Source organism: Lasioglossum baleicum, chromosome 3, assembly GCF_051020765.1.
Source record: "Lasioglossum baleicum chromosome 3, iyLasBale1, whole genome shotgun sequence".
NCBI lineage: Eukaryota > Metazoa > Arthropoda > Insecta > Hymenoptera > Halictidae > Lasioglossum > Lasioglossum baleicum.
This window is the reverse complement of record NC_134931.1, coordinates 10177652-10200340: the sequence shown is the minus strand read 5'-3', so window position 1 is coordinate 10200340 and position 22689 is coordinate 10177652. Positions and strand designations below refer to the sequence as shown.

Below are 22689 nucleotides of genomic sequence, written 5' to 3'. Positions count from 1 at the left end.
GTCACTCCGGCTGACAGCACTCCGATCTCGTTCTTTATGTCCACGTTCTCCTGCTCCGCCTCGTTGGCCTCAAAGTTCCGCGACGGATGAGCTCCCATTGTCCAAATATTTGTATTAAGCTCAATGTACCGGGCTACATACATACATACCAGAGAGAGAGAGAGAGGGAGAGAGAGACATCTTCGTCTCGCCGCACACGCAAATTCCGCGAACCACCGCGCTGCCGAAATAATCCAATCAAAACCCGTTGCTGACACGAGATGAAAAATTCACGAGCTCCCGAAAATCCTTTGAGTTTCATAGCGTGGCGAACAATGGCCTCCATAAAACCATCGATTTCCGATTTGCCCGGCTCCCGAAGTGCATCCCCTCTTCGAACAATTCTAGCAAATCGACTATCAAATAATTGGCTGCGCGATTCTGAGCTGTGCTGGCCAACCATATATGATTTGAGCCAAAACGACCAACAATTAATTACGTTCGTCAATGTTCAAGTTGCTCGTTGTTTTTCGAGAACCTTCGTACATTATCATTCACTGTGGAGATGGAAAAAAAAATTATGTACTTATATTTTCTTATATATCTACTCATTTCAAGGTATACCTTCACTTAACCTCTTCCCATGCAATCTTGTCTATGCCTAATTCGATTCATTTCATAATAATTTTAATGAATTCTAAGGTATAAGACTCTTTAAATTTTTTAAATCTTTCTCCTATTCATTTCTCTCATAAATACACAGCATCCACAGGCTATTTGCAAACGATTTTAAATTTGTTCATTTTGAGTATTGCCCAATACTGCTCGTAAGATACAGGGCAGTTCGAAAAGATCGTAAGTTTTCTTGAAAATTGAGTGACCCAGCGTTCTCCACAGAGTACTCCGTTTCCATTTGCAGGCCGGAACATGGTATAGGAAAAAAACGTGTATGAAGCCACGTAAATCGTCAGGCGATACAGAAGCGAATATTCCTCTGGAGCTGCAGTGGCTCGAAACATCCGGCCCGATAGAGACAAGCCACACCATTAAGCGGCGTGATACCCCCATACAAATCACGTCGATCTGCGATTTATGGTCCTACCCCCTGCCACCCTTCGCGCTATCGTGTTATCAGTCTTGCCATTCGCCCAAAACGAGATTCGAACTCTGGAAATACTCTGTTTTCACACTATCCGAGCTGTGATCCTTTTCTTTGGCGTTCCATTTGCTTTTTAAAACCACGTTGATCAATTTACACCCGAGGTGTCACGGGTATGTTTCACCCTGGATCCACAGTGTCCAATATTTTGTCCTCGGGCTCAGTATTATCTTGACTTTTATCTCACGGGAGCCTTCCCAGCTTTCCTTCGATGGTCCATGTGCTTTTTGAAACAACGTTGATCGACTTACACGCGAGGTATTTTTCACCCTGTTCCAGAGTTTGCAATATTTCGGAAAATTATTTTGATTTTGCTCACGCGAAGTTTTCACCCTTTCAGTTGGTCGTCGCGCGGAGTAATTCGCAGCTGTTCCTTCGATTCCCACGGAACTCCTTCACTTCCCAGGTTCCCTTTAGGATTTTAATGTTTCATTTGACGCAAGCAGCCACTAACCCAATTAACCCGAAGCTTGCTTTTCGTGCAATGTTACCTAGAAAATTTTCAGCCATTTTCGGCGATTCGACAAAAGTGTACACCGTGCAACTTGTTTCCTTGACGCTGCCTGTTTGAAAAAACGGAGATGGAGAGGCCAAACTGAACCTGGCAACGAGGATCCCCTATATTTCTATTATCTGCAGCTTCCTCTGACGAGATTTCCATGTCTTTGATGCTCTGATTATGCTCTGACGTCGTTGAGACTCCATTTTCCGCGAGAAATTGCTAAGTTAAATTTTGTCAATGCACAGTGATCTGTAGAAATATTTGTACGTAAACAAAAATTACTTAAGTAACTTAAGCCGCTTAAAAATTAGTTTTACTTATAGTAGAATAAAGCAAGTTAATAAAAGAAATCAAGCATTTCCTAATTTTCTCAGAATAAAGTTTTTGATGTCAATTGCTGATGTCTAGACTAAAAATTATCTGCATCAATTGCACGTCATAAGAGCCACTTAAGAATGTCTTTCGTTCTTTAACAATTTTGGAAAATTAAAAATTACGTTGTCTGCTAACGTTTTTAATTTTACAACTGCTTTCAATTCCTCCTGCTCATTGCCCTCATAAATGCATAAAATCCAGAGCCTACCAATTAGAAGATGTTTCGAGTGCCAAGGGTTGACACCCCAGGAGTACAGTTTGAGCTCGTCAGCATGAACCTGTGGCGATCACGGCTACAATGACACACAGCCATAGTTCTTGGACTTCGTTTTAGAAACGACAGAGTCGCATCCATTTATTCCTGGTCCCATTTCACGGAGCATCGATAACTCGTCACCCCTTTGATCCCCGGGGGCCCTTGGAAATTTCGAAATCAATCCTGTGTATGCGTCTCGCAGCCAGCTTTTGTACGCCATACGCGAACACACAACTGCTATAATTTACCGGCGTCGGTACTCCCGTTTCCATTCGCCGCTTTTGCCCGACTCCCTGTGTCCCGGTTCTCTGTTTTCCACGGCGCATTTTCCGCGACGATGTTCCACGCTCTCGCGCCCGCATTCGCGCGCTAATGTTCCGATGGTCCGCCTTTTGCGGACCGACTTTAAACCATTTACCGGGATCCCTTGTGCGATATTTTTTTCTTTGATTCCGATGTTAAAGGCTGGGCTCGCGTTAATGCACACGGCGTGGTGCCCATACCAGCTCGTACTCGCTCGAACTGCTCGTTCCTACTCGCTCGCGTGTTTATTTCGCGGAAGGCCCCCAAGGGAAAAAGTTGCGCGGCATCAGGCCAGACTATCCTGCATTCATCGACAGCACAAAACGCGCGCCTCGGATTTTCCACGAACCGTTTAAAAGGGTCCGCGAGCGACGATGCTTTTCTTCCTATCCATGGATCGTTCTCTGTTATCGAGCACGAGTAATTAATGTGCGCCGCGATTAGCGACGACAGAAGTCTAACTAAATCGGTACTCAAGCATATTTTCGATTACAAATTTTGTTTCGTGGAGTCTCTAGATGGAGAACCTAGACTTTCCTGTAGTCCCTTCTGGGGGTTGCAATCTTGGAAGATTGAAAATTGAACGTGTAAAATCTCTGATCTTTATCGAAAGTTTTAAGCAATCTCTTAACTGTATTTTCATAATTATGAAATGACAGAGTTGTACGACATTGTTTAACTTCATGCCCAAGTAAAACAACATGGAACTTGCGAGAGAACTTGAAATATTTATAAAAGATCGACAACTTCTTTTTGGAAAGAACGTTTTTTTTTAATTTCCAAGATTACATCCTCCAACGCGCCTGTTATTGATCATTTTATAACGTAAAATATTAATACGCTGATTCAACAATCCTGGTTATGCTATCTGCCACTAGTAAAATTTCTTTTTTCCTTCACGAACAAATATTAAGAACAAAGTACATATTAGATCTAATCTTCTCACGCATGTGGCTGACAACATCCAACAAAAACGAGGAACTCACGTAGTCATAACGGCATCAAAGACCACAATTTTCGTTTTTGCTCGATTCTCATCACTATAGATTTCCACGATCAAGAGATACGTTAGCCTGCTGTTTCCTGAACCAGCGAAAAATCAACAGCATCATTCGAAACATAAAATATCCTCGGACTTATTACACAATATTTCCCTTACATCTGGATCTCGCATCCACTTCCAAGTGAAATATTGAGTATGTACTTTAATTATAAGTACAAGCTTCGCTGGCTCCTCAGTAAACAGTCAGCGAACTCTGTATCTATAATTGCGAGAGACGCCCCGTGCAGGTTTTCACTAGCGAGTGAAATAATGATTTTACTTTATGCTCCTCGCAGTCCCAAAAACACCGTCCATGTATTTGATTTTGATTCCACCTTCTCAGTTCTCTTCTTGTTCTTTACCAATGTTAGGAGTGCCGGCAGTGTACTACCACGGAACCGGAAGTGACAATGCGGGGCGCGCGTATACGGAGACATCGATGCAACACGTCCAACGGACCGCAATCCGGAAGAAATGTATGAAGTCGACATTCACTCTGGGCCTGGAAAATAACGCATCGCACACTCCTTCTTTTTCCTTTTTTCTTTGTTTTTCTCTCCTTTCAATCTATACATCTATCTTTCCGTCTCATCGACTTCTCTACGCCTGTCACTTTGTCTCCTAAGTCTCTATCTAGCTCTATCTTCTTCTCCTTCTGTGCAGATTAAAACTACATTCGCCGATTTCGACGAACGTTCTCACACAGTTCACACGGTTCCGTCTGACAATTATAATTCTCGATTCACCCTGTCTATTGTTTAACGGAATTCGTTTCTGCAACATCGCGACGCGAATTATAGCAATTGTACGAGAGTTTCGGCGGGTTGAGCGCAAAACGGGCCGCGTATCGTCGTCGGAACACATCGGCGATCGATAGTCATGGGTTCTATTATTACAGGACAAATATTTCACGAGCACTCGCCACGTCCGCGCCCTGAACGCGATGGTCGATCGTTCCGGAACGACTTCGAGGAAAATGCTGCGCGGAAATCGCGTGAATTCAGAGTAGAGCTCTGGATTTTGAACGTGGGTCAAGGAATTTCGAATACGAGCACCTAGTTTCCAGATATAAGTAGAATTACAGTACTCGTGATTTAATTAGAGTTTCCTGTTTTACGTTTATTTAGTATGGACATGTGTGATGTGTTATAAAAATCGATTCCAGTGTGAATATGTTTGGTGTATGCGAAATAGAGAATCGTAATTGCTGGAGGATCTTGCAGATTCTAGAGAACACGATTTTTATTGAAAATTCATGTGGAAGACAATTTTATGACGATAGGAAAACTAGTGGTGGTCGATTGATTATGCACTTTACAACAAGATATAATACTTTGAAATATGGATGCTAAAGTGATTTTTCCATATTTTTCATAAAAATTTTTAACCAGGTTTTGAGGATATTGTGATAACAATTTTTCATCGATACTTAAATCGTTGTACCACATGTTATGAAATATTTGAACGAATTCATTTTTACTAGAACTTGTAGGTTGCCGAAGAATTAATTTTTCATCCAGGGTTAGATCATTCTATCATATACTGTGATATACACAACTTTTCACACAAGATTTAAAATCATTGTACCATATTTGTATTGAAACATTGTATTTTATCTCGTAAAAATCCAAAAGTATAGTCAACTCACTACAATAAATTTCTCACGGTCCCAAAGTTGTGCATCGATTTTCTCTGAAATTGAACTCTTAGATCTGCAAGATCCTCTCCACCGAACGTCGCGCATTTGCAGAACTTTTAGTGTCAACAAGCGTATAAATCCCGCATCCATCGGTTCTCTGATTCTCTATGGGAGCCATAACCGAGTCGCGAAAGTCTTGATCGCGAAACGCAAACATCGCAAACTCTGCGAGCCTCGTCGTCGATTTCCGGCGTATCGCGAAACAAAGGGCGCGGAGAAAGGAAAAATAGAGAACGGAAAGGAAAGCGGGGAAAAGCCACATGCAGACACACATACACGAACACACAGAGAGGGAGTGAGGTAGAATCCGGGGGAAAAGCGAAAAAGTCGCGAGAAACGTAGAACGTGTGCTCGTTCGATCGTCACAATCAGCGAGAGGTACGCGCGACAAAGCAACACATGGAGAAAGGTCACGTCCGTGTCTCTCTGTCCTTTCGGCCGTCATCACCTTTGACGTCAGATTTTCTGTTCGTTCGTTTTAATTAGCCAACGAGAGAATATGCGTGTGTGAAAAAGAGAGCGAAAACGAGAGAGAGAGAGAGAGAGAGAGAGAGAAAGAGAGAGAGAAAAAGAAAGTGCCGCTGCCGTGATCCGGCGCGGCGCGGCGCGGCCGATCGTCGAAAAACAGAAAGAGACGTAGCGAAACGCGGCATTCACGCGACACGCCTACGCCATCAAGCGCGGAGCAGTTGTGATCAAAGTTTTATGTTTCAGTGGATCTTACCAACGGACAGCTCACCTCCAACAACAACACGCCCTTGCTCACGCAAGCACTCTCTGGTACGTCTACAAAGTTTTCCATTCTTCTAGGCTTTCGTTCCTCTACCTGCGCTTTCTTGTGTTCTCTCGCCAATTGTTGTCGAAACGAGCTGAATGAACAGCGGGCCGCCGGCTTCGCATACGCGCTGACACACTTAAACATATTTTGATAACTCCTGCAATCTTTGAGAGAGGATCCTGAGGAAAATATAAATCCTCTCTCTTGGTTTATGGTTAAGGGTCATGCACATTAGGTGGTGGAGTAGAATTTTTATCAAATGGATCCTTCATTTAGACCCTTATATGGATATTCAAATTAGTACAAAAAAATATCAAATAAGTAATACAGTATGTTTAATATTCACTTTTATCGAATTGGTAAGTACATGGAAATCAATTTTACTGTTCCCCCTTGGAAATGTATATGTATATAGCGAATTAATAATTTAAAAGTTCAGTGTTCACACACACTATATTAATTATCTACCCTGATTGCAGCCTTTTTATAAGGCGATTTTAATATTTAACGTTTATAGTCATAATGACATTTATAGTCATCTTGGGAAACGCCTTAAGACTGAAGTAGTAAAAGACTTATATTTTGAAATTGCTTTACAATACAAAATTTCCTGGGTATATTCACCTCAAGAAAATTTTCCTCCACTAGACAATAAGCCCTACAAAACCAAAGCGATTTTTCTTTTCTATTTTTTTTTCTCAGAATTACAGGAGTTACTTAGGTGGTTTGTCTCTCGTGAAAACACACGCAGTATGCCCACAAATGAAATATTTTAAGGGATGAATCCACGATCCACTCTAATATAATAATTGAAAATGAAAACAGCTTTTAATATTATTGACTTGTAACATAAATAAGTTCGGCTGTATTCACAATATTTAGTTTAGTTTCAATTCTATGAAATCTAACTACAACTGGCGTCTTGTTAATCATGAGGAAATTAAACAATAGAAAGATTAAAAGAATCTCTATCAACGTATCGATGACAATCATTCACGCGTGTTGTTCTACAGAAATTGTTGGAGCATTTGACCATGGGCGGCCTATTCTACTTACAGCGATTGCTAGAACACGCGTAGCTGCCGAACTATGTTTGTGGCAGTAAATATATAAAGAATTATTTAAAAAGACTGTAGACATGCTACTACAAAAAATAAATGTACGCAGTGTCTTTATTAAACAATTTTTTTATCGCGTGATACTGGTACGTCTTCCACCGAACTTATTCGTGTTACAACCCAGTATTTCCACGTTATTAACGCGTAAGATCCAAAAACGGGAATCCTAATCATCAGTAACTGTGGAAAAATTTGCAAATGTTCTCATTGTAGATGAGGGTATGATCTCTCGAAAAATATTTGACACACATAACAGTCCCCGTCCAGGTGCATACGTCAGAATGCACGGCCAATAGGTCTCGCCGGTTACGACGCACAGTTTCCGATTCTTGATAGCTTTTCATTATCGAGTCACGCGATAGAAACGAAAGGCAATATATACGGGAGGAAGGAGGGTCGGGGGACGACGCTAGAAGCCTCCTACGGCTCCTTACGAGAGAGACCTTCGTGATTGCCAGATCGAGACGTTACGATATACCAGGCCGGGATCCGGTATTACGGCGTTGCAACGGGGCCCTGGAACTCGTGTAATTCAATCCTCTTTCGTGATTCGATTCTCGAGCTTTAACCAAAACAAGCTTTGCATTACGCCGTAATGGCAAATTGCAACCCTAATTCGGCTCCTTCGTACTTCGAACCGTGAATCGCGAAAACCCGCTCGCGCTCTGTTCAAGGAACTCTCCCTCTTGCAAACCCCACGTCCCCGACGAACCGAAGGTTTGGCCACGGGTTGGATATAGGGTTTCCGTGCTGGAATTATTTCTTAGTTGTCGGATCAGGTCGCCCCGTTCTGCCTTCGCCGTCGCGATGCCGTGAGAACGATTCGAGTCGGAGGGAGAACGGAATTGTGTTTCGATATTCGTTTCCCGATGGATCGATGCCCGTTTGCTGGCTTGTAGTGTGTTCCTGCGAACTAGTATGACGCGCCGAAGGATGCTAGTGAAGAAATTCGATTGGGGTCTCGCTTAAATGCTCGTTGTTTGGAGAGTGTACACGGTTCTGATCGATTCTTTCTACCCTGATGAAATATAAACAGTGGAGGATCAAATTATTAGTCACTTGCATAAAAGTAACGTTGTAGGCAAATATATTTCCCGTGTAGTGGCTCTAACAATTTGATCACCCACTACGTTTTAGTAAGGTTTTTGATTTTCTGTGGCACAATACATGTCACTTGTAAGGTTGGCGCACACTAGACCGCACCGCTCCGCACCGTGACTGCACGCCGACCGCCCGCTTCCGCTGTTTTGACTTTCTTCTGTTATTTTCAATGGGAGTGCGCACACCTAACAGCAACGTCACAGCGCCAGCACGCCTCCGTACCGCTACGAAGTTAGGTGTGCGCACTCCCATTGAAACTAATAGAAGAAAGTCAAAACAGCGGAAGCGGGCGGCCGGCGTGCAGTCGCGGTGCGGAGCGGTGCGGTCTAGTGTGCGCCAACCTATATACGGTGTTCTGTACTGTTTTAGTTTGTTGTACTATGTAGTACTACTTCCGATTGGCAACTGTGATATATAGACACACTAAATTACATATACAATTAATAATGTGCAAAGGTTATTGTGGAAAATATTTGTATTTTTATACGAGCAATCGAATTACTCTCTTTATTAATTATTAATATCTAATAAATCTTTATTAATAATATAATTTACGTCCTAGACATTCAATCTATAATATGAAATAACTATTAAGTTTTTAGCCTTAGTTAAGTTCACTGTGAGGTACATACGTTCAGTACCAGTCTTAAAACTTAGCGCAGAAGCTTCACATTTGATATACATTCACCATCGAGTAGACAGTCGAAAGCCGAATAGAAAAAATTGGAACGGAAGAGTTAAATCATCAAATTTTGAAAATCGAATTTCGAATCTCTCCAAGCATCGATTACAAGGATCCTTACATAGAAATACGAAAATGACATCGTAGGAACAAGTCAGACTAAAAATACATCGAACGAAGCGGGACGAGCCAGTATGCGTCTCACGATCTAAAATCGCGAGCAGTATAACCACACCCTTAGCGTCCGCGTGATTTACCGCGGTGTTCGAGAGACGATGAACAATATCCGAGGAAGAGCGACACCGCAAAATCTCGCCGGGAGTAGATTGCGCGCGAGAAATTTACGAGCGGAATCCTCCTAAATAAGTAAAAGGGACCGCAATTCCTTCCAGAATTCTTTTCCCCGAGAATCCGCGCTAATTTCTCGAAAATGGTCGGACCGTTCCAGACGCTTTTCACCGGGCGTATATCGTGAAAGGACTTTCTTCTTAACCGGCGGCAGGCGAGCAGAGTCTTCGTCGGTACGGGGGTGGGAAGGAGGGGTAGTAGAAGCAATTCAGAAAGAAAGAGAGAGGAAAAACGGGGCATGGAATTCTGAAAAGTGTCACATGTGTAGCTAGACGCCGCGCCGCCAGCGAAATACACCAGCTCCTCGGGCGCAACCCTTTTATTTTTTATTTGGTTTCACCACCCCCGCAGAATCTGATCCTTTCTTTCTCTTTCTCGTTCATCCTTCTCTCACCCCCGTTTCGTTCGCCGCGGCCGCAATCTCCTCTCAAATAAATCAGACTTTTGAATCGCGCACACCCGGGTTCCCTCTCCCCATCGACGAATCCGGCCACCGCCGGCAGAAAACTTTGTAACCGGCCGCCATTGTCCAGAGTTTAAAAGCTGAATGGGGTTTTAGATTGTACATCGAGCGCTTTCGGGGTTTGTCATACTCCACCCTCCGACTTTTCTTCAAGCGAGTTTCGAATTCTTTGCGTTCATTCCCCGGTCCACCTTCTTCTATCCGCGATCTCTCTCGTCGTCTTCGTTTTCTATCCCCCTTTATTCGGCTTCTACCCTGTTAATCCGCGAGCACGTATCGCATGAACGCCAGTGCTCAATTTGCCCGAAAATGTCGACAAAATTGATAAAAGGCAACTCTCAGGTCCTAGAATCTCATAGAATACATATTTAGTGGCAATTAAAAATAAACTGTTGTTCAAAGTTCATCATTAGTATTTAGCCTTTTAATCGTGCCACTTCGAAATTGTGAACACATGCGAAGACTTAAAACTTATTTTAGAAATATGGAATGAAAATCGAAATTATTAAGAAGAGAAATCTTTCGAATCTTACAATTAGTGTGAACAATTTTTATTCTACATAACAATCCGCAATCTAAGCATAAGTATTTACGAATTGATCTTGAAGAGTATGTTTAGAGGACATTCTCTGCATTTCTGTTAAGATGAAACAACTCCTGAAGGGTAGTTTCCCATATTGCTTAAAGAAGCATGGCTAAAATCAGATTCTGTACATCAACAAAGTCCTGATAGCGGTCTGTGATTACTCGAATGAGCTCAAATGCAAAACTGAAAAGATATTACAAGAATTTGAAGATATTGTTGCATTATTTTTGATTTTTCGAGACAATGGAAGGTGAAAATACATTTTCATCTAACTTCAATTTATTACAATTGATTTAGACCATTTTTATTTTCCATGAAGATCCACAGATCCTAATAAATATTTGCACATTCGAACTCCGAAAGATGCCAGATCTCATTCTTGTATGATAAAACTTGTATGCTCAAAATAGAATCTACAGATGAACTCATAATACTAGTATATGCAGTAACAAACCACGTATAACAAATAAATGCATGAATATTGTGCACATTTTCGGGCAAATTGGCTACCGGTGATGATTTTCCAACGAAAGAAACGACGCAGTGGCGTACACACCGTGCTAGGGACTCCGTACATTAATCTCTTTCGTGGTGGTCGTCTCGTTCAGCCGGCTCCACGAGGTCTGAGCGAAAGCTTTCTCCTGGCGAAGCGAGCGCTGGATGACAAATCGGTAATTTATTCTTTGCTCTCGTGGACCTTCCTGTAATTCCGGACATATTTTAGGCCATCATGTCGCCGCGGCTAATGGGAAGAGGATGCTCCCGTGATGGATCATCCGCGAAACTCCTCGAAATCGATACAACACGCGAGTCCCTCTACCAACATTTTTTTCCGAGCTTCTCGAACTCGAGCGGATCATTGTCCGTGTACTTCTGACAATTCTAACAATTATATACTAGCCAATAAGTCACTGTGTCATTGTAGATGTTTACCAATTTTGCTTTGCACTACGCGTGGCTGTCGTTCTTTGCCGTTTATTACTCTTTGCTCTTGTGAGTTTCTTATCGCTTTGCGCTGTTCAGTGATGGATGTGATTGAGATGACTGGTGATGGTTGAATGGAGGCGACTGACACATGATCTGCGAGCTGTAGAAATTTATTTTGGCTACGAACGTGTTGGGAAAATTATACTGCTGGACGAGAGTCTGAGTACACGCTGTTAGATGCAAGTTTTTGTTGAATGGAGGCATTTTTCTATATTGTCATTCAAAATAATTGCCAGCTTAAAATATTAGCGGGATATTAAATTATAACTTTCCTATATAACTTTTAATCTTCTACAATACAATGTTTCAAGTCCGAATAAAAAATAGTTGAGTTATAGTTGAGAATAGTTGTTTAAATTCTAGCTAAATAGCAAAATCAGCTTCAGAAATTCAGCTTAAATTTGTATAACTTTTACGGCATCTAGAGTTTTTAACAAAAGTTTACGTGAAACAGGGTATGCCAAATATTTATCCAGCAGTATAATCAGCCAACCATACAAAAATAATGAATCGTGTAGTCATTACTTTGCTAATAATATCGCACCGATGCTAAAGTAGAATGCGACGGTCCAAGCTAGACCAATAAATATCTGAAAGCTATCGTTGAAATCCAAAATACAATCGATTTGATTGAAGTAGTGATCAAGTAGAATGCGACGATTCGAGTCTGACCAATAAAGGTCTAAAGCTATCGACAAGATTTAAAAAACAAATCGATTGAAATAGCAATCAAGTAGAATGTGACGGTTCGAATCAGATCAAAGAATTTTATTCATTCATTCGTAGTATTAAAAAAAAATTTACTGACACATTACCTACCAGCAATTGATCAGTGTTTTTAACATTAATCTTACAATTGAACGAAATCCATAACCGAGAATATATATTAATAAATTTTTCAATAATATCACAACAATTTTAAATCATTAAATCACTTGAAGTATACAATTCAATTTATTAATTTCATTTTGAATTATTATTCATTGTACAGCATTCGGTAGGTAATATGTTACGTTCACGTCAATGGAACAAAGAGTGAAAATAAAATGTATCAGTCGTGAGTTAACTCGAGTTCTCGTCGGAATGCGTGGCCGCAAATGCGGTCTGTTTCTCAGTTCTGTTTATTCGCAGCATGTTTCCTTTGTTGTAACAGGAAACTAATGTAAATGCCGCGGGGTACGGCGTTTAAAGCCGTGTCAGAAACACAAACGATTCTTTCCCGGGAGCGAGAAGCGTGGGGCATTAAGCCGCCGACTCGAACTAAAAAGCACGTGGCCGACGATCTTTCTGTGTTAGCCGCCGTTAATATCTCGTGCGATTGCGTTGCTTGTCCTAGGCGACGTGTGTGCCAGTGTTCATGTATACACGGTGTCCCAAAATTCATGAAAATCCCGATAGGGGGTGGTTCCTGAGACCATTTCAAGCGACCTTTTCCTTTGCAAAAATGTTATCCGCGGCTTTGTTTAGGAGTTATTAACGAACAACTGCCAACTGTCTATTGGCCGACTGTGGCAACTCGCGTCTAGGTCGCGCTCTGATTGGTCCGTGTTTTTCGTTAATAACTCCTAAACAAAGCCGCGGATAACATTTTTGCAAAGGAAAATGTCGCTTGAAATGGTCTCAAGAACCACTCCCTTACGGGATTTTCACGAATTTTGGGACACCCTGTATACATACATATACATACAGAGTGTCCCAAAAATGTACTTCCCTGAAAGAGACGATTCCTCAGGTAATTTGAAGTTATGTTTTCCTTTGTTAAAATATTTCCCGTGGCCTTGGGAAGGAGTTATTAACGAAAAATAGGAACCAATCAGGGCGTGGCGTTGCGTTGGCAGTGGCCGCGCTCTGATTGGTCCATGTTTTTCGTTATTAACTCTTTAACAAGGTCACGGGGAAAATTGTTGCAAAGGAAAGAGTTACTCTAAACGACCTCAGGAATCACCCTTTCAAGGAAATACAACATTTTGGAACTCCCTGTATATAGTATACATATATATTATTATATCTATGCCGGCAGTTTTCTGTTGTTCCATTACGCGCAAAGCTGTCTTGTAATCCGCTTATTGAGTATCCTATCCCCGTTTTATTTGCTTTTCTCCCCGGTGTTTACGTGTGCGTTCACGATAATTTGCCGCCAGACGGAGGCTTTACTATATACCTAACCGCCACTCTTTGTTGTATCGTACTTACTATCCCCTTTCGTGTACACAGTGTGCGTGTGTGTTTGTGTTATGGTTGTTGTATTCGATGTATAACTCATCTTCGCTCGTTGCTGTGATGTCCCGTGGATCGAACGAAAAGTAGATGATCGTTGAACGCGAATCCTTCTCTGGATCGACAGTTTCTCGTATATATACATACATAATACATCACTATATACACTATATATATGCTTGTGGGATATACACATGTATAAGCACAGAAGGTGTGTAGTGATATGCAGCGTTCGATTATGTGAGTTTTGTCGATGGCGTTGCATAAGCGTGTTCAGTGCTACCAACGTTCTATTAGTCTCAATAAGTTGTTGCAGTCAATAGAGACGTACATACACATACACGATAGAATAGTATTAGACGTAATTAGGAAGCGTAATGTACTGTCACACACCACTGAAAACCGACGTCGTATATTCGTTCAACGAATAATTGTATATAAGCCAGTTATCGACACATTTGTTGCCTTTTTCAGCATGCTGTTACGGTGTCTTCCTGTGTGTAAACTGTATAATCGATCGGATCTTCTGAAGACAATCGTGCGTTTCGAGGAGACGCAAACAGTATATAAGACACGCTGTTACACGTCTTATTTACAGAGTTACTCTTACTATCTCTATGGCATGCATTTCTATGGTTCACAGAGACTTTCTCGAAACCTGTGTCCACATTTGTTACAGTAAAGTAGTCCTTCGATATACATAAATTCTTTCTACTGCATTAAATTTCTCCTATACTCGCATTCAAGATGTCCTAAAAAAATGAAATTTTTCAGATGAAATATCCAGGTTACTGATATCAATATATGAAACTTTTTACTGTTTACTTATTCAGGATTGAAAATGGAAATCACGTAATGGGTGACGGTATGCGATAACACGTCATCGTCTAGTTTAGTCATTGTTTAGGCAATATATTATGGTAACAGAACGAGGAGAATAAAACGTTCTCACATTGTCTTATTTTCGCTGTTGGACGAATGACTATAGGACAATTATTATACTTCTCTCTCTCACCATTTTAATTACGTATACAATCTAGGAATGTATCTAGTAAAATTGAAGATGAATACTAAAAAGAACAACATGAAAATCGAAAGTGGGTCTTACATCTGACAGTAATCACTTAATCCAACCACGTAGACCAATGTGAAGACACCCTAACAAATGTGAACACAACTGAATCGATTGTCTTCCTCTCCGAATTCACAGCCGCGTTTGTCTCAAAACCCGTAGTCTCTCGATCAACAGGGATTGTTCGCACCAAATTCTTCGAATCGCAGTTGTTTGGATCTTTATACCTTCAGATTTATAATAGCGCGCGCTCGAGACAGAGAAAGAAAAGAGGAATGAGAGAAATGCGAGAGAGAGAAAGAATGGGGTTGGTCGGTGCGGGCGTATGGGTGTAACTTCGGAATGCTAAAAATGAAGGCGCGTTCGTTGCAGTGATGAACAACTACCAGGCGGCCGCAGCGCAGGCCGGATTTCCGCCGGCGTCGCCGCACGCGGCCGGCGGCCACGGCGGGCCACAGAGCCGGTCTTTCCCTGCGGCCAACTCGCCGGGCCCCATCGACATGTATAGCTCAAGCGCCGCAGCCGCAGCAGCAGCCGCAGCCGCGGACTCCGCAGTCGCCAGCTACGTCCAAGCCGCAGCTAGTCCGCAGCCCCCTACGACCGCGTTCCCTGCGATCGCCGTATCGCGTGCTCCACTTAACTACAGTCCCGTAAGTCCACTATACAATCTCCCTTCTCGCGGAACCGGGACACTCAACACGGTAACATCGAGCGCTATCAAAATGTCCAAACACAAAAAAGTCCGAGGTCTAAGTTGACTCTAGAGAACCAAGGTCCAAGGTCCAAAGTCAGTCCAGAGGACCAAAGTCCAAGATCATAGTCAGTCTAGAGTCTACAGGACCAAGATCCATAGTCCAAGTCAGCCTAGAGATCCAAGATCCCAGTCAGTCTAGAGGACCAAGATCCAAAGTCTAAGTCAGTTTAGAGAACCAGGGTCCAAGGTCTAAGTCAGTCTAGAGATCCAAGGTCCAAATCAGTTTAGAGGAGCACGGTCCAAGTTCCAAGGGTCAGTCTATAGCAGGCGTGGGCAATTTTGCCTCAATTGAGGCAAAACTGTCCCCACCGTAGCGCCTACTTTGCCCCACCAGCATCCGTCGTTACTATGTAGGAAGGACGCGTTTCGCTTGTCGCAAGCAGTGCGCAGGCCTCGTGCATCGGAGCCACGAGGAGCGCCACCGAAAGGAAGTTTGGTGGGAGAAGCAGGCGTTTGAGGGGCTCCACCCGTGCCCACGCCTGGTCTATAGTATATATGTCCTAAGTTCAGCTAGAAAAACATAGGCAGTTAAAACATCAAGTTTGATCGCAGATGTCATTTATGCAGTTATTATAATAAATGAACGGATAGCAGATAATTCTGGCCATGTACTGCAACAAAACGTGAACAATGACTAAACGAAAAAGAACCGAATTCATCATAGAACTATTTTAGCTAGAGATACTAATCTCAAAAATAAAATCATTAAAATATTTTGAACGCAGTCAGTACGAATTTAAAGTTTAGTCTCCATTTGAGAATAAGTATTAACCGAAGAAATGAAGCCTTTAGAAATTCATTTTGTTCTCTTCCTATAAACAGCATTTATTTGAAAACTCGAAACTGACATTGATGTTTCTCCGAAACATTATCGCATAGCTCAACGACAATTTATTTGTATTTTCTCGCCGTCAAAGGATGTAAAATCAAAGAGCTATCTATTCGGAATCCCGAGCACTCTCCGATTGCACCGGATCACAGAATTACCAGTGAATAGACCGTGTACCATTTTGAATCACGTGTGGCCGGCTGGCTTTGGTTTCGATGTTTATTTATTAACATCTGCGCTCGATGTCACCGCATCCTAAAGCAATATCCTGTTATTTACGAACACGGAAGAAAGGAGAAATAAAAAAAGAGACCGATGTTGTACACCAGTCGCTGAGAGCCACTCTCAATAGGTATTCACTTAACGGTTTGTTTTTACTTTGACGCCGGACAAGAGCGAGTAATTTTCATTAAACTTCTTTCCGCTCTCGTCGACACAGAGAGAAAGTCCGATTGATCAGGCTACTTTTCCAAGTATCCGAGTGTCCAACAGCTAACCCGTACTAACAGCATCGAATTATTGAATCTTGTGTGTGACGATTTTTCCGTCCAGTAAATCCACGCTCGCGGAAACTGATATATTCTTTATTAGATTGTATGTACATATTGTACGATGAAACGAGGCTGTAGGGTTACCGAGAGTATGGTCGCCAAACCTTTTTTTTTAATTAGAGTTTTGTATTCACTTATGTTGCCGCAGCTTCGATTGCAAAACAGCTCCGAACGCTGAGCTTCTCAGTTCGCCTATATTTACTGATCTTATATTTCTCACGTCTCTTCCATCCCCCTTTACTCACCTTTTTTATATCTCCTATTTGTGGTCACTTGACGAAGAAGCGTTTTATTGTTTTTGTTTTTTAATTGGACGCGAAAACTTTCAGGATCAAGTATCGCAATTGCACGTAGTACGAATCGTAATTGGAATCCTCCGAATAACCAAGTAGAGAAATTACTCGTTGTACAATTGCAGGAGAACCTTAATGAATCATTTGTCTGCTTGTTTTAGGGCCCTCTAATACCAGCGGCGTTCACTAATGGCTACCATTGAGCCTTGTTAAGACCTAAAAACAGGTATGTAACCCAGTTACAACGTCTTCTATCTCAAGATGTGTACTGTCGTGAAAAATATTTTTCACTTCGTAAGAAAAAAAAGAAGCCTTTTTCCGATACGAAAAAGACTTCTTTTGTTTGATAATTAATCGACTGCTCGTTGTAGGACCCGTATGGAATTTGAACATGTATTGCAATGTGTATTGTACCGATATCAATGTAGATAGACCGTAAATATAAGCCACCACCTACGTTTGATAGATGCCGCATCGCCTGTTCACCCGATCATGTTAATTCTCCTGTTGTTCTCCGAATTTAGCGCATAATCTTGCGAGTACAGTAATGACCACCCTTCATCCTTCTGGTTAACCAACGCTACAGAAACAACACGGTCGAGCCACCTCTATTTACTTCTATCAACTTTGTGTAAAATGACCGATGTTTCCTCAAGAATTAGGCTGGGGAACTTAGGCTTTTATTAGGTTCACCAAAAAGTCATGTTCAGATCACTAGACCAGTTGTTAACAGACAATATGTATTGGACTAATTGTTAATTGAGAGCATTGAACAGAATTCTGTCATCTTTCAATGTATCAAAAAACATTGAACCAACTGTTAATAGGAAGCATTGAACTCTTCCAATAAATTTTTATTGAACCAGAATTTATAAAGCATAAATATGGCTCATTTTATACGAAAGTATTGTGTCATCGTTTAGCGTATTATTGTGCATTTCGTACACAACACCATAAGTGCATTAACAGAGAAACGAGAGAAGACTTTGTGGCTTACCTAATATACCTTGCAAATAACCAGAGACTTACCAAACCAACGATTTGATAAAGTATAACACAGTTTTTCGTTTTAAAAAGAAATGTACTTTATTCAATTTTGTTTTTAATTTCTTAATCAAATTTATGTATTTAATAAAATTACTAACTAAACTTGCCGAATTTGCACGAACTTCCCCAGTCTACTCGCAACATAGGAAGCAAAACGCTTTGGTTACACATGGGCAGTAAGATTCGAATCAAACTTCTACTCGATCCTGCTTAATCGGAACATTTTTGCGAACATCTCCAACAAACACAATGATCCCAGATCCACAGATTCGATCTCTGCTGTATTCCGTTTAAATAATTGCAATCGTACCAATTCGTTGCATTGTTATGCAAAAAGGATTTTGCTTCCTCGCCTATCAAAGCGCTCCGTCACCAGCTTGCGCTAACTCACTGATAGCTTCATCTCAAACAGTTTCATGATTCTACCAATTTTTTTTATCATTAATAGATGTATGATTTTCTTTTTGATTAGGATGGACGAGAGGGCAGAGCGCAGCATGGTCGACTGACGGTACAGCGAGCGAGTTAAATGCCTTGGAAGAATTTATCACGATAAACGAACTCTGGACGGACGAGGATGCGTGTCACCATCAGCAGGAAGAATCAAGATTTAGATAGATGTCAGGATCAAGAGGACGGAAGCTTTAGCGAAGCAGGAAATTTGAACAACATTCGGCACGAGGGTTGAAGAGACACGAAGAATGAAAGTTAAACAGGCAATTGTACATCCAAACCGTCTCCAGAAATCACACGAGAAGAAGACACGCAAGAGGATTGAACGGCAGAGGAGCAAGGGAAACGCAAAAATGGCTGAAGAGCTGCGTACAGCTGAATTTGGTGGCCGAAACTGCGTATTGATGCCCGTTCTCCGACATTAATAAAGAATAATATAATAATAATAATGAATTAAATTAATATGATTAATTGCTAAATAATTAAGCGACTAAGTCTAGAGTATATAAATACTATATATATAAATATATAAATATATATATAAATAATTGATAAATATTAGACGATAACGTATGATCCTTAGTATCTAAGCGAAGTGACGAAGACAGGAGAGAAAAATACCAACTCAAATACGAATATTATTACCGATTATTATATACATATGCATGTTTCTATACATACATATATATATAATAATGTTATATACATACATAACATTATGGCAATTACACAGATTAACAAAATAAAACAAACAAAAGAGGGCGAGAGGCGAGGTTGGCGCGCACGCGCGTATACGTATATTATATACATATACATTGTATGCATGTGTATGTATATATACATACAAGAAGTATAAATATGAATATATATATAAATATAAATAAATAAAAATTATAATTATTATACGCGTGCACACGTTCGCATCCGGGGAAAGAACGTTTCCTTCTGAGCTCTCGGGGTCTTAGGCGTTTCGAGCTAGTATATGACGGATTTCTGAGGACGGCCGAGAGAATGGAACGACGTCATAGAGAGAAAGAGAGAGAGAGAGAGAGAGAGAGAATGAGAGAGAGAGAGAGAATGAGAGAGATAAACTCACGCGCGAATGTAAGGGTAGTCGGGGGATTAGGAGGAGATGACGAGTGGCTTCGCCCTTTTTCTTTGTTTCTCGCGAGTGAGCGAGCGGCCGCCAGCGAACGTTTGCGAGCGTTTGCAAGCGTTTGCGAGCGTGTGTCCGCCACTTCTCAGCGTGCTCTTTGCCGAGCTGAATACCGGAATGGTACTTCTCTCGCCCCGGCGTCGTCGAACCACTCTTCTCCCTTTTTCCCGGGTGTGCAACGAGGGAAGAACAAGAAAGAACCCGAGAAAGAACGGAGGCAAAGAATGCAGCGACGGCAGTACTGGTGAACAACCGATGAGAAATAGAATGAAACAAGTTACATGGTAGCTGAGATACGCGTGTGACAGCACGGACGAGAAGAGAGACGCTGCTAGGGTTGCTTATCGCGCTGAGAAAGAGACAAAGAACAAACCGAAGGGAAAAAATGCAGCGACGGCAGCACTAGAGAACAACCGATGAGAGAAGCAATGAGAGAGAAAGAAGGGAACGAGTTGTAACTGAGACACGCATCACGGATGATGAGAGAGACGCAGTTAGGGTTACTTATCGCCTGGAGGATCGCCCGATTCGGATTTGCAAGGCAGTAGTTAGACAAACAAACTGAAGGACGTGAGAGAAAGAAATTGAGATATATGTGGAGTGCGTGTGTGAGAATGACCCAGTTTCAAATGGGATGCGTATCGACGTGAATCGACGGAAGAGAATCAGACATCGCGCCCGAAGAACGTTGGTTTGCATGCGAGTGCATAGTCGCTATAGACGGAGGTGCAACGACAACTAAGGATGCACCCGGCTGGATTGCATCGGCGAACATCTGGTCCAGCATTTAACGTCGAGACCGATCGCCAGTCGGGTTCAATCGGCTGTTCTATGGCTGTCCAATCGATTACTTGCATTAACCTCGGTACACACATACATATTACCCGCACGCGAATTATTGTATCATTGATTTACCATAATGACCTATATGCATGACCCTATAGAGGAGCCAGTGGGAAACTGAAGCAACGTTCACCGACATACTGACACAATCTTGCACAAACAGACATACATACACAGACAAATATATGTATATGTATATGTACATATGTATATATTCATATATACATATACATACGTACATACAGATTGTAAAAGCATGCAGACATACATACATACAGACTGTACATGTATGAAGACATTTATATATACATACAGACTGTACATGTATGAAGACATTTATATATACATACAGACAGTACATTCATGCAGACACGGAGACATGCGGACTGCATTTGCATGCAGTCATACGTACATACAGCATTCATGCATTCAAGCGTTTCATACAGATACTGTATACCTACACGTAAGGAGCAGCCTACAGAGAGTTATGATAATATATAGATACCGAGCAGACAATGTGTGCACGCGCGCGTGCATGAACACACGATGGTCTATACAAACAATCAAACAAACACACACACACACACACGCACGCACACGCTTTCACGTCGGCGACTTTTTGATCGACTTAGACGAATACTGAGAGATCTACACACATCACATCCAGAACGTACCATGAACAATTGCAGATCCATAAACAATTACGTGAAATAAGGATACGTTAAAGGGAAAAAAATATACATATATACACACATGTATGCAGTTATTATACCGTTCGTCCGCAATGTACAGAGCGTTAGTTAATGGCGAGGACGCGAATCGCCTAAATTTGAACGCGTTAGTGCGCGTTTGGAAAAATGATAAAAAAAATGAGAGAGCGAGAGAGAGAGAGAGAGAGAGAGAGAGAGAGAGAGAGAGAGAGAGAGAGTGAAGTGATGATCGAGAACAAGTAAAAGAGATTGAACGCTTTGATGATGAGAGAGAGATTGTGCGTCTGTGCCCCCGATTTGTATGCGAGAAAAAGCAATGATTGTATACATGTGAGAAACAGAATGCGAGAAGGTGAGAGAGTTCATAAAACAATATATAGGATTTACGAACACGGTCATTTAAATGCCATCGCGATTCAATGTAAAGTATAATTGAGCTAACAAGGAAAGACGTAAACGTGAGAGTATGAGAATATTATGTAGCCTTAATCGAGGAATGACTGGACACCAAAAATAATAAAAAAAAAGCAGATGAAAGAGAAGAAGAAAGAGACAAGTGGGAAAACATGTTGCGTTGTTTCGCGCTTCGAGTATTTGCTGATGGGAGGGGCAAGGATCGATACGAAGATTAAAACCGACGGATGCTCCATTTTGAATATTCGTCATTGGATTAAATTAATTGCAGCGTGAAGTGTAATAAACAGATAGCAGGGTGGTGTCGCGTTAAACAAGCTTTCTTCTACTTTGGTGCACGAATATTTTTACGAGACTCATCCGACAAATTCCGACACATACTTACACGTACGCAAGCTCAAAATAAAAAGGGTGCTTTGTTGAAAACAGGAAAAGATCATGCGAACCGCCCTGCTCTCGGTCAGACGAACCGTCGACGTGAACTATAAACGATCTCGGATTGGTTCACGTGACTTTTGTTAATATAAAACCGCTGATTCACGCCTGTTCCTTACGGAAACTATTGTTCTAGCGATTAAATTGGGATCTCCGTCAAGTGAGCGTCAACGAGCGATTTAATTAAATATAATTACGGGAGTAAAAAAATAAGAAGGAAGAAGAAGACGACGGGATATACGTGCAACGATTATAGCGCGGTTATTATTGTATTCAACAACAGGGTAAACTTTAAAGAGAGAGCGAGAGAAAGAGAGAGAGAGAGAGAGAGAGAGAGAACAAAAAATTAAATTCGGACGCGTGTCGCGTCGAACGGCGGCCATTTTGTTTTTCTGTGCGCGGCTGTGCGTGCGCGCAACGAGAAAACCAAAAAGCGAAAAAAAAGAAGGAGAAGTAATAAATGATAAACGAACGAGTCAATTGTAACGAACGTTAGCAATACTTCGTCACGACCACAAAGAATAAAATGGAAAATAA

The 22689-nt window shown here is 41.5% G+C and overlaps 1 protein-coding gene across 7 annotated transcripts in view; it reads left to right on the top strand.

Moving 5' to 3' along the window:
- Rbp6 (RNA-binding protein 6) overlaps positions 1-22486 on the top strand; it is a 1047152-nt gene extending 1024666 nt beyond the window's left edge. For 3 of the 7 annotated variants that reach the window (XM_076447552.1, XM_076447551.1, XM_076447556.1), the window contains 4 exons: positions 6030-6095; positions 15040-15317; positions 17256-17320; positions 18614-18754. In XM_076447552.1, the coding sequence (XP_076303667.1) occupies positions 6030-6095; positions 15040-15317; positions 17256-17297 (386 nt within the window). In that variant the 3' untranslated portion in view covers positions 17298-17320; positions 18614-18754. Of the gene's footprint in view, positions 1-3987; positions 4093-6029; positions 6096-15039; positions 15318-17255; positions 17321-18613 lie in introns of all 7 variants that reach the window. The other 4 variants (XM_076447550.1, XM_076447555.1, XM_076447554.1 and 1 more) reach the window with 3 other exon arrangements.
- Positions 22487-22689: the final 203 nt, after the last annotated feature.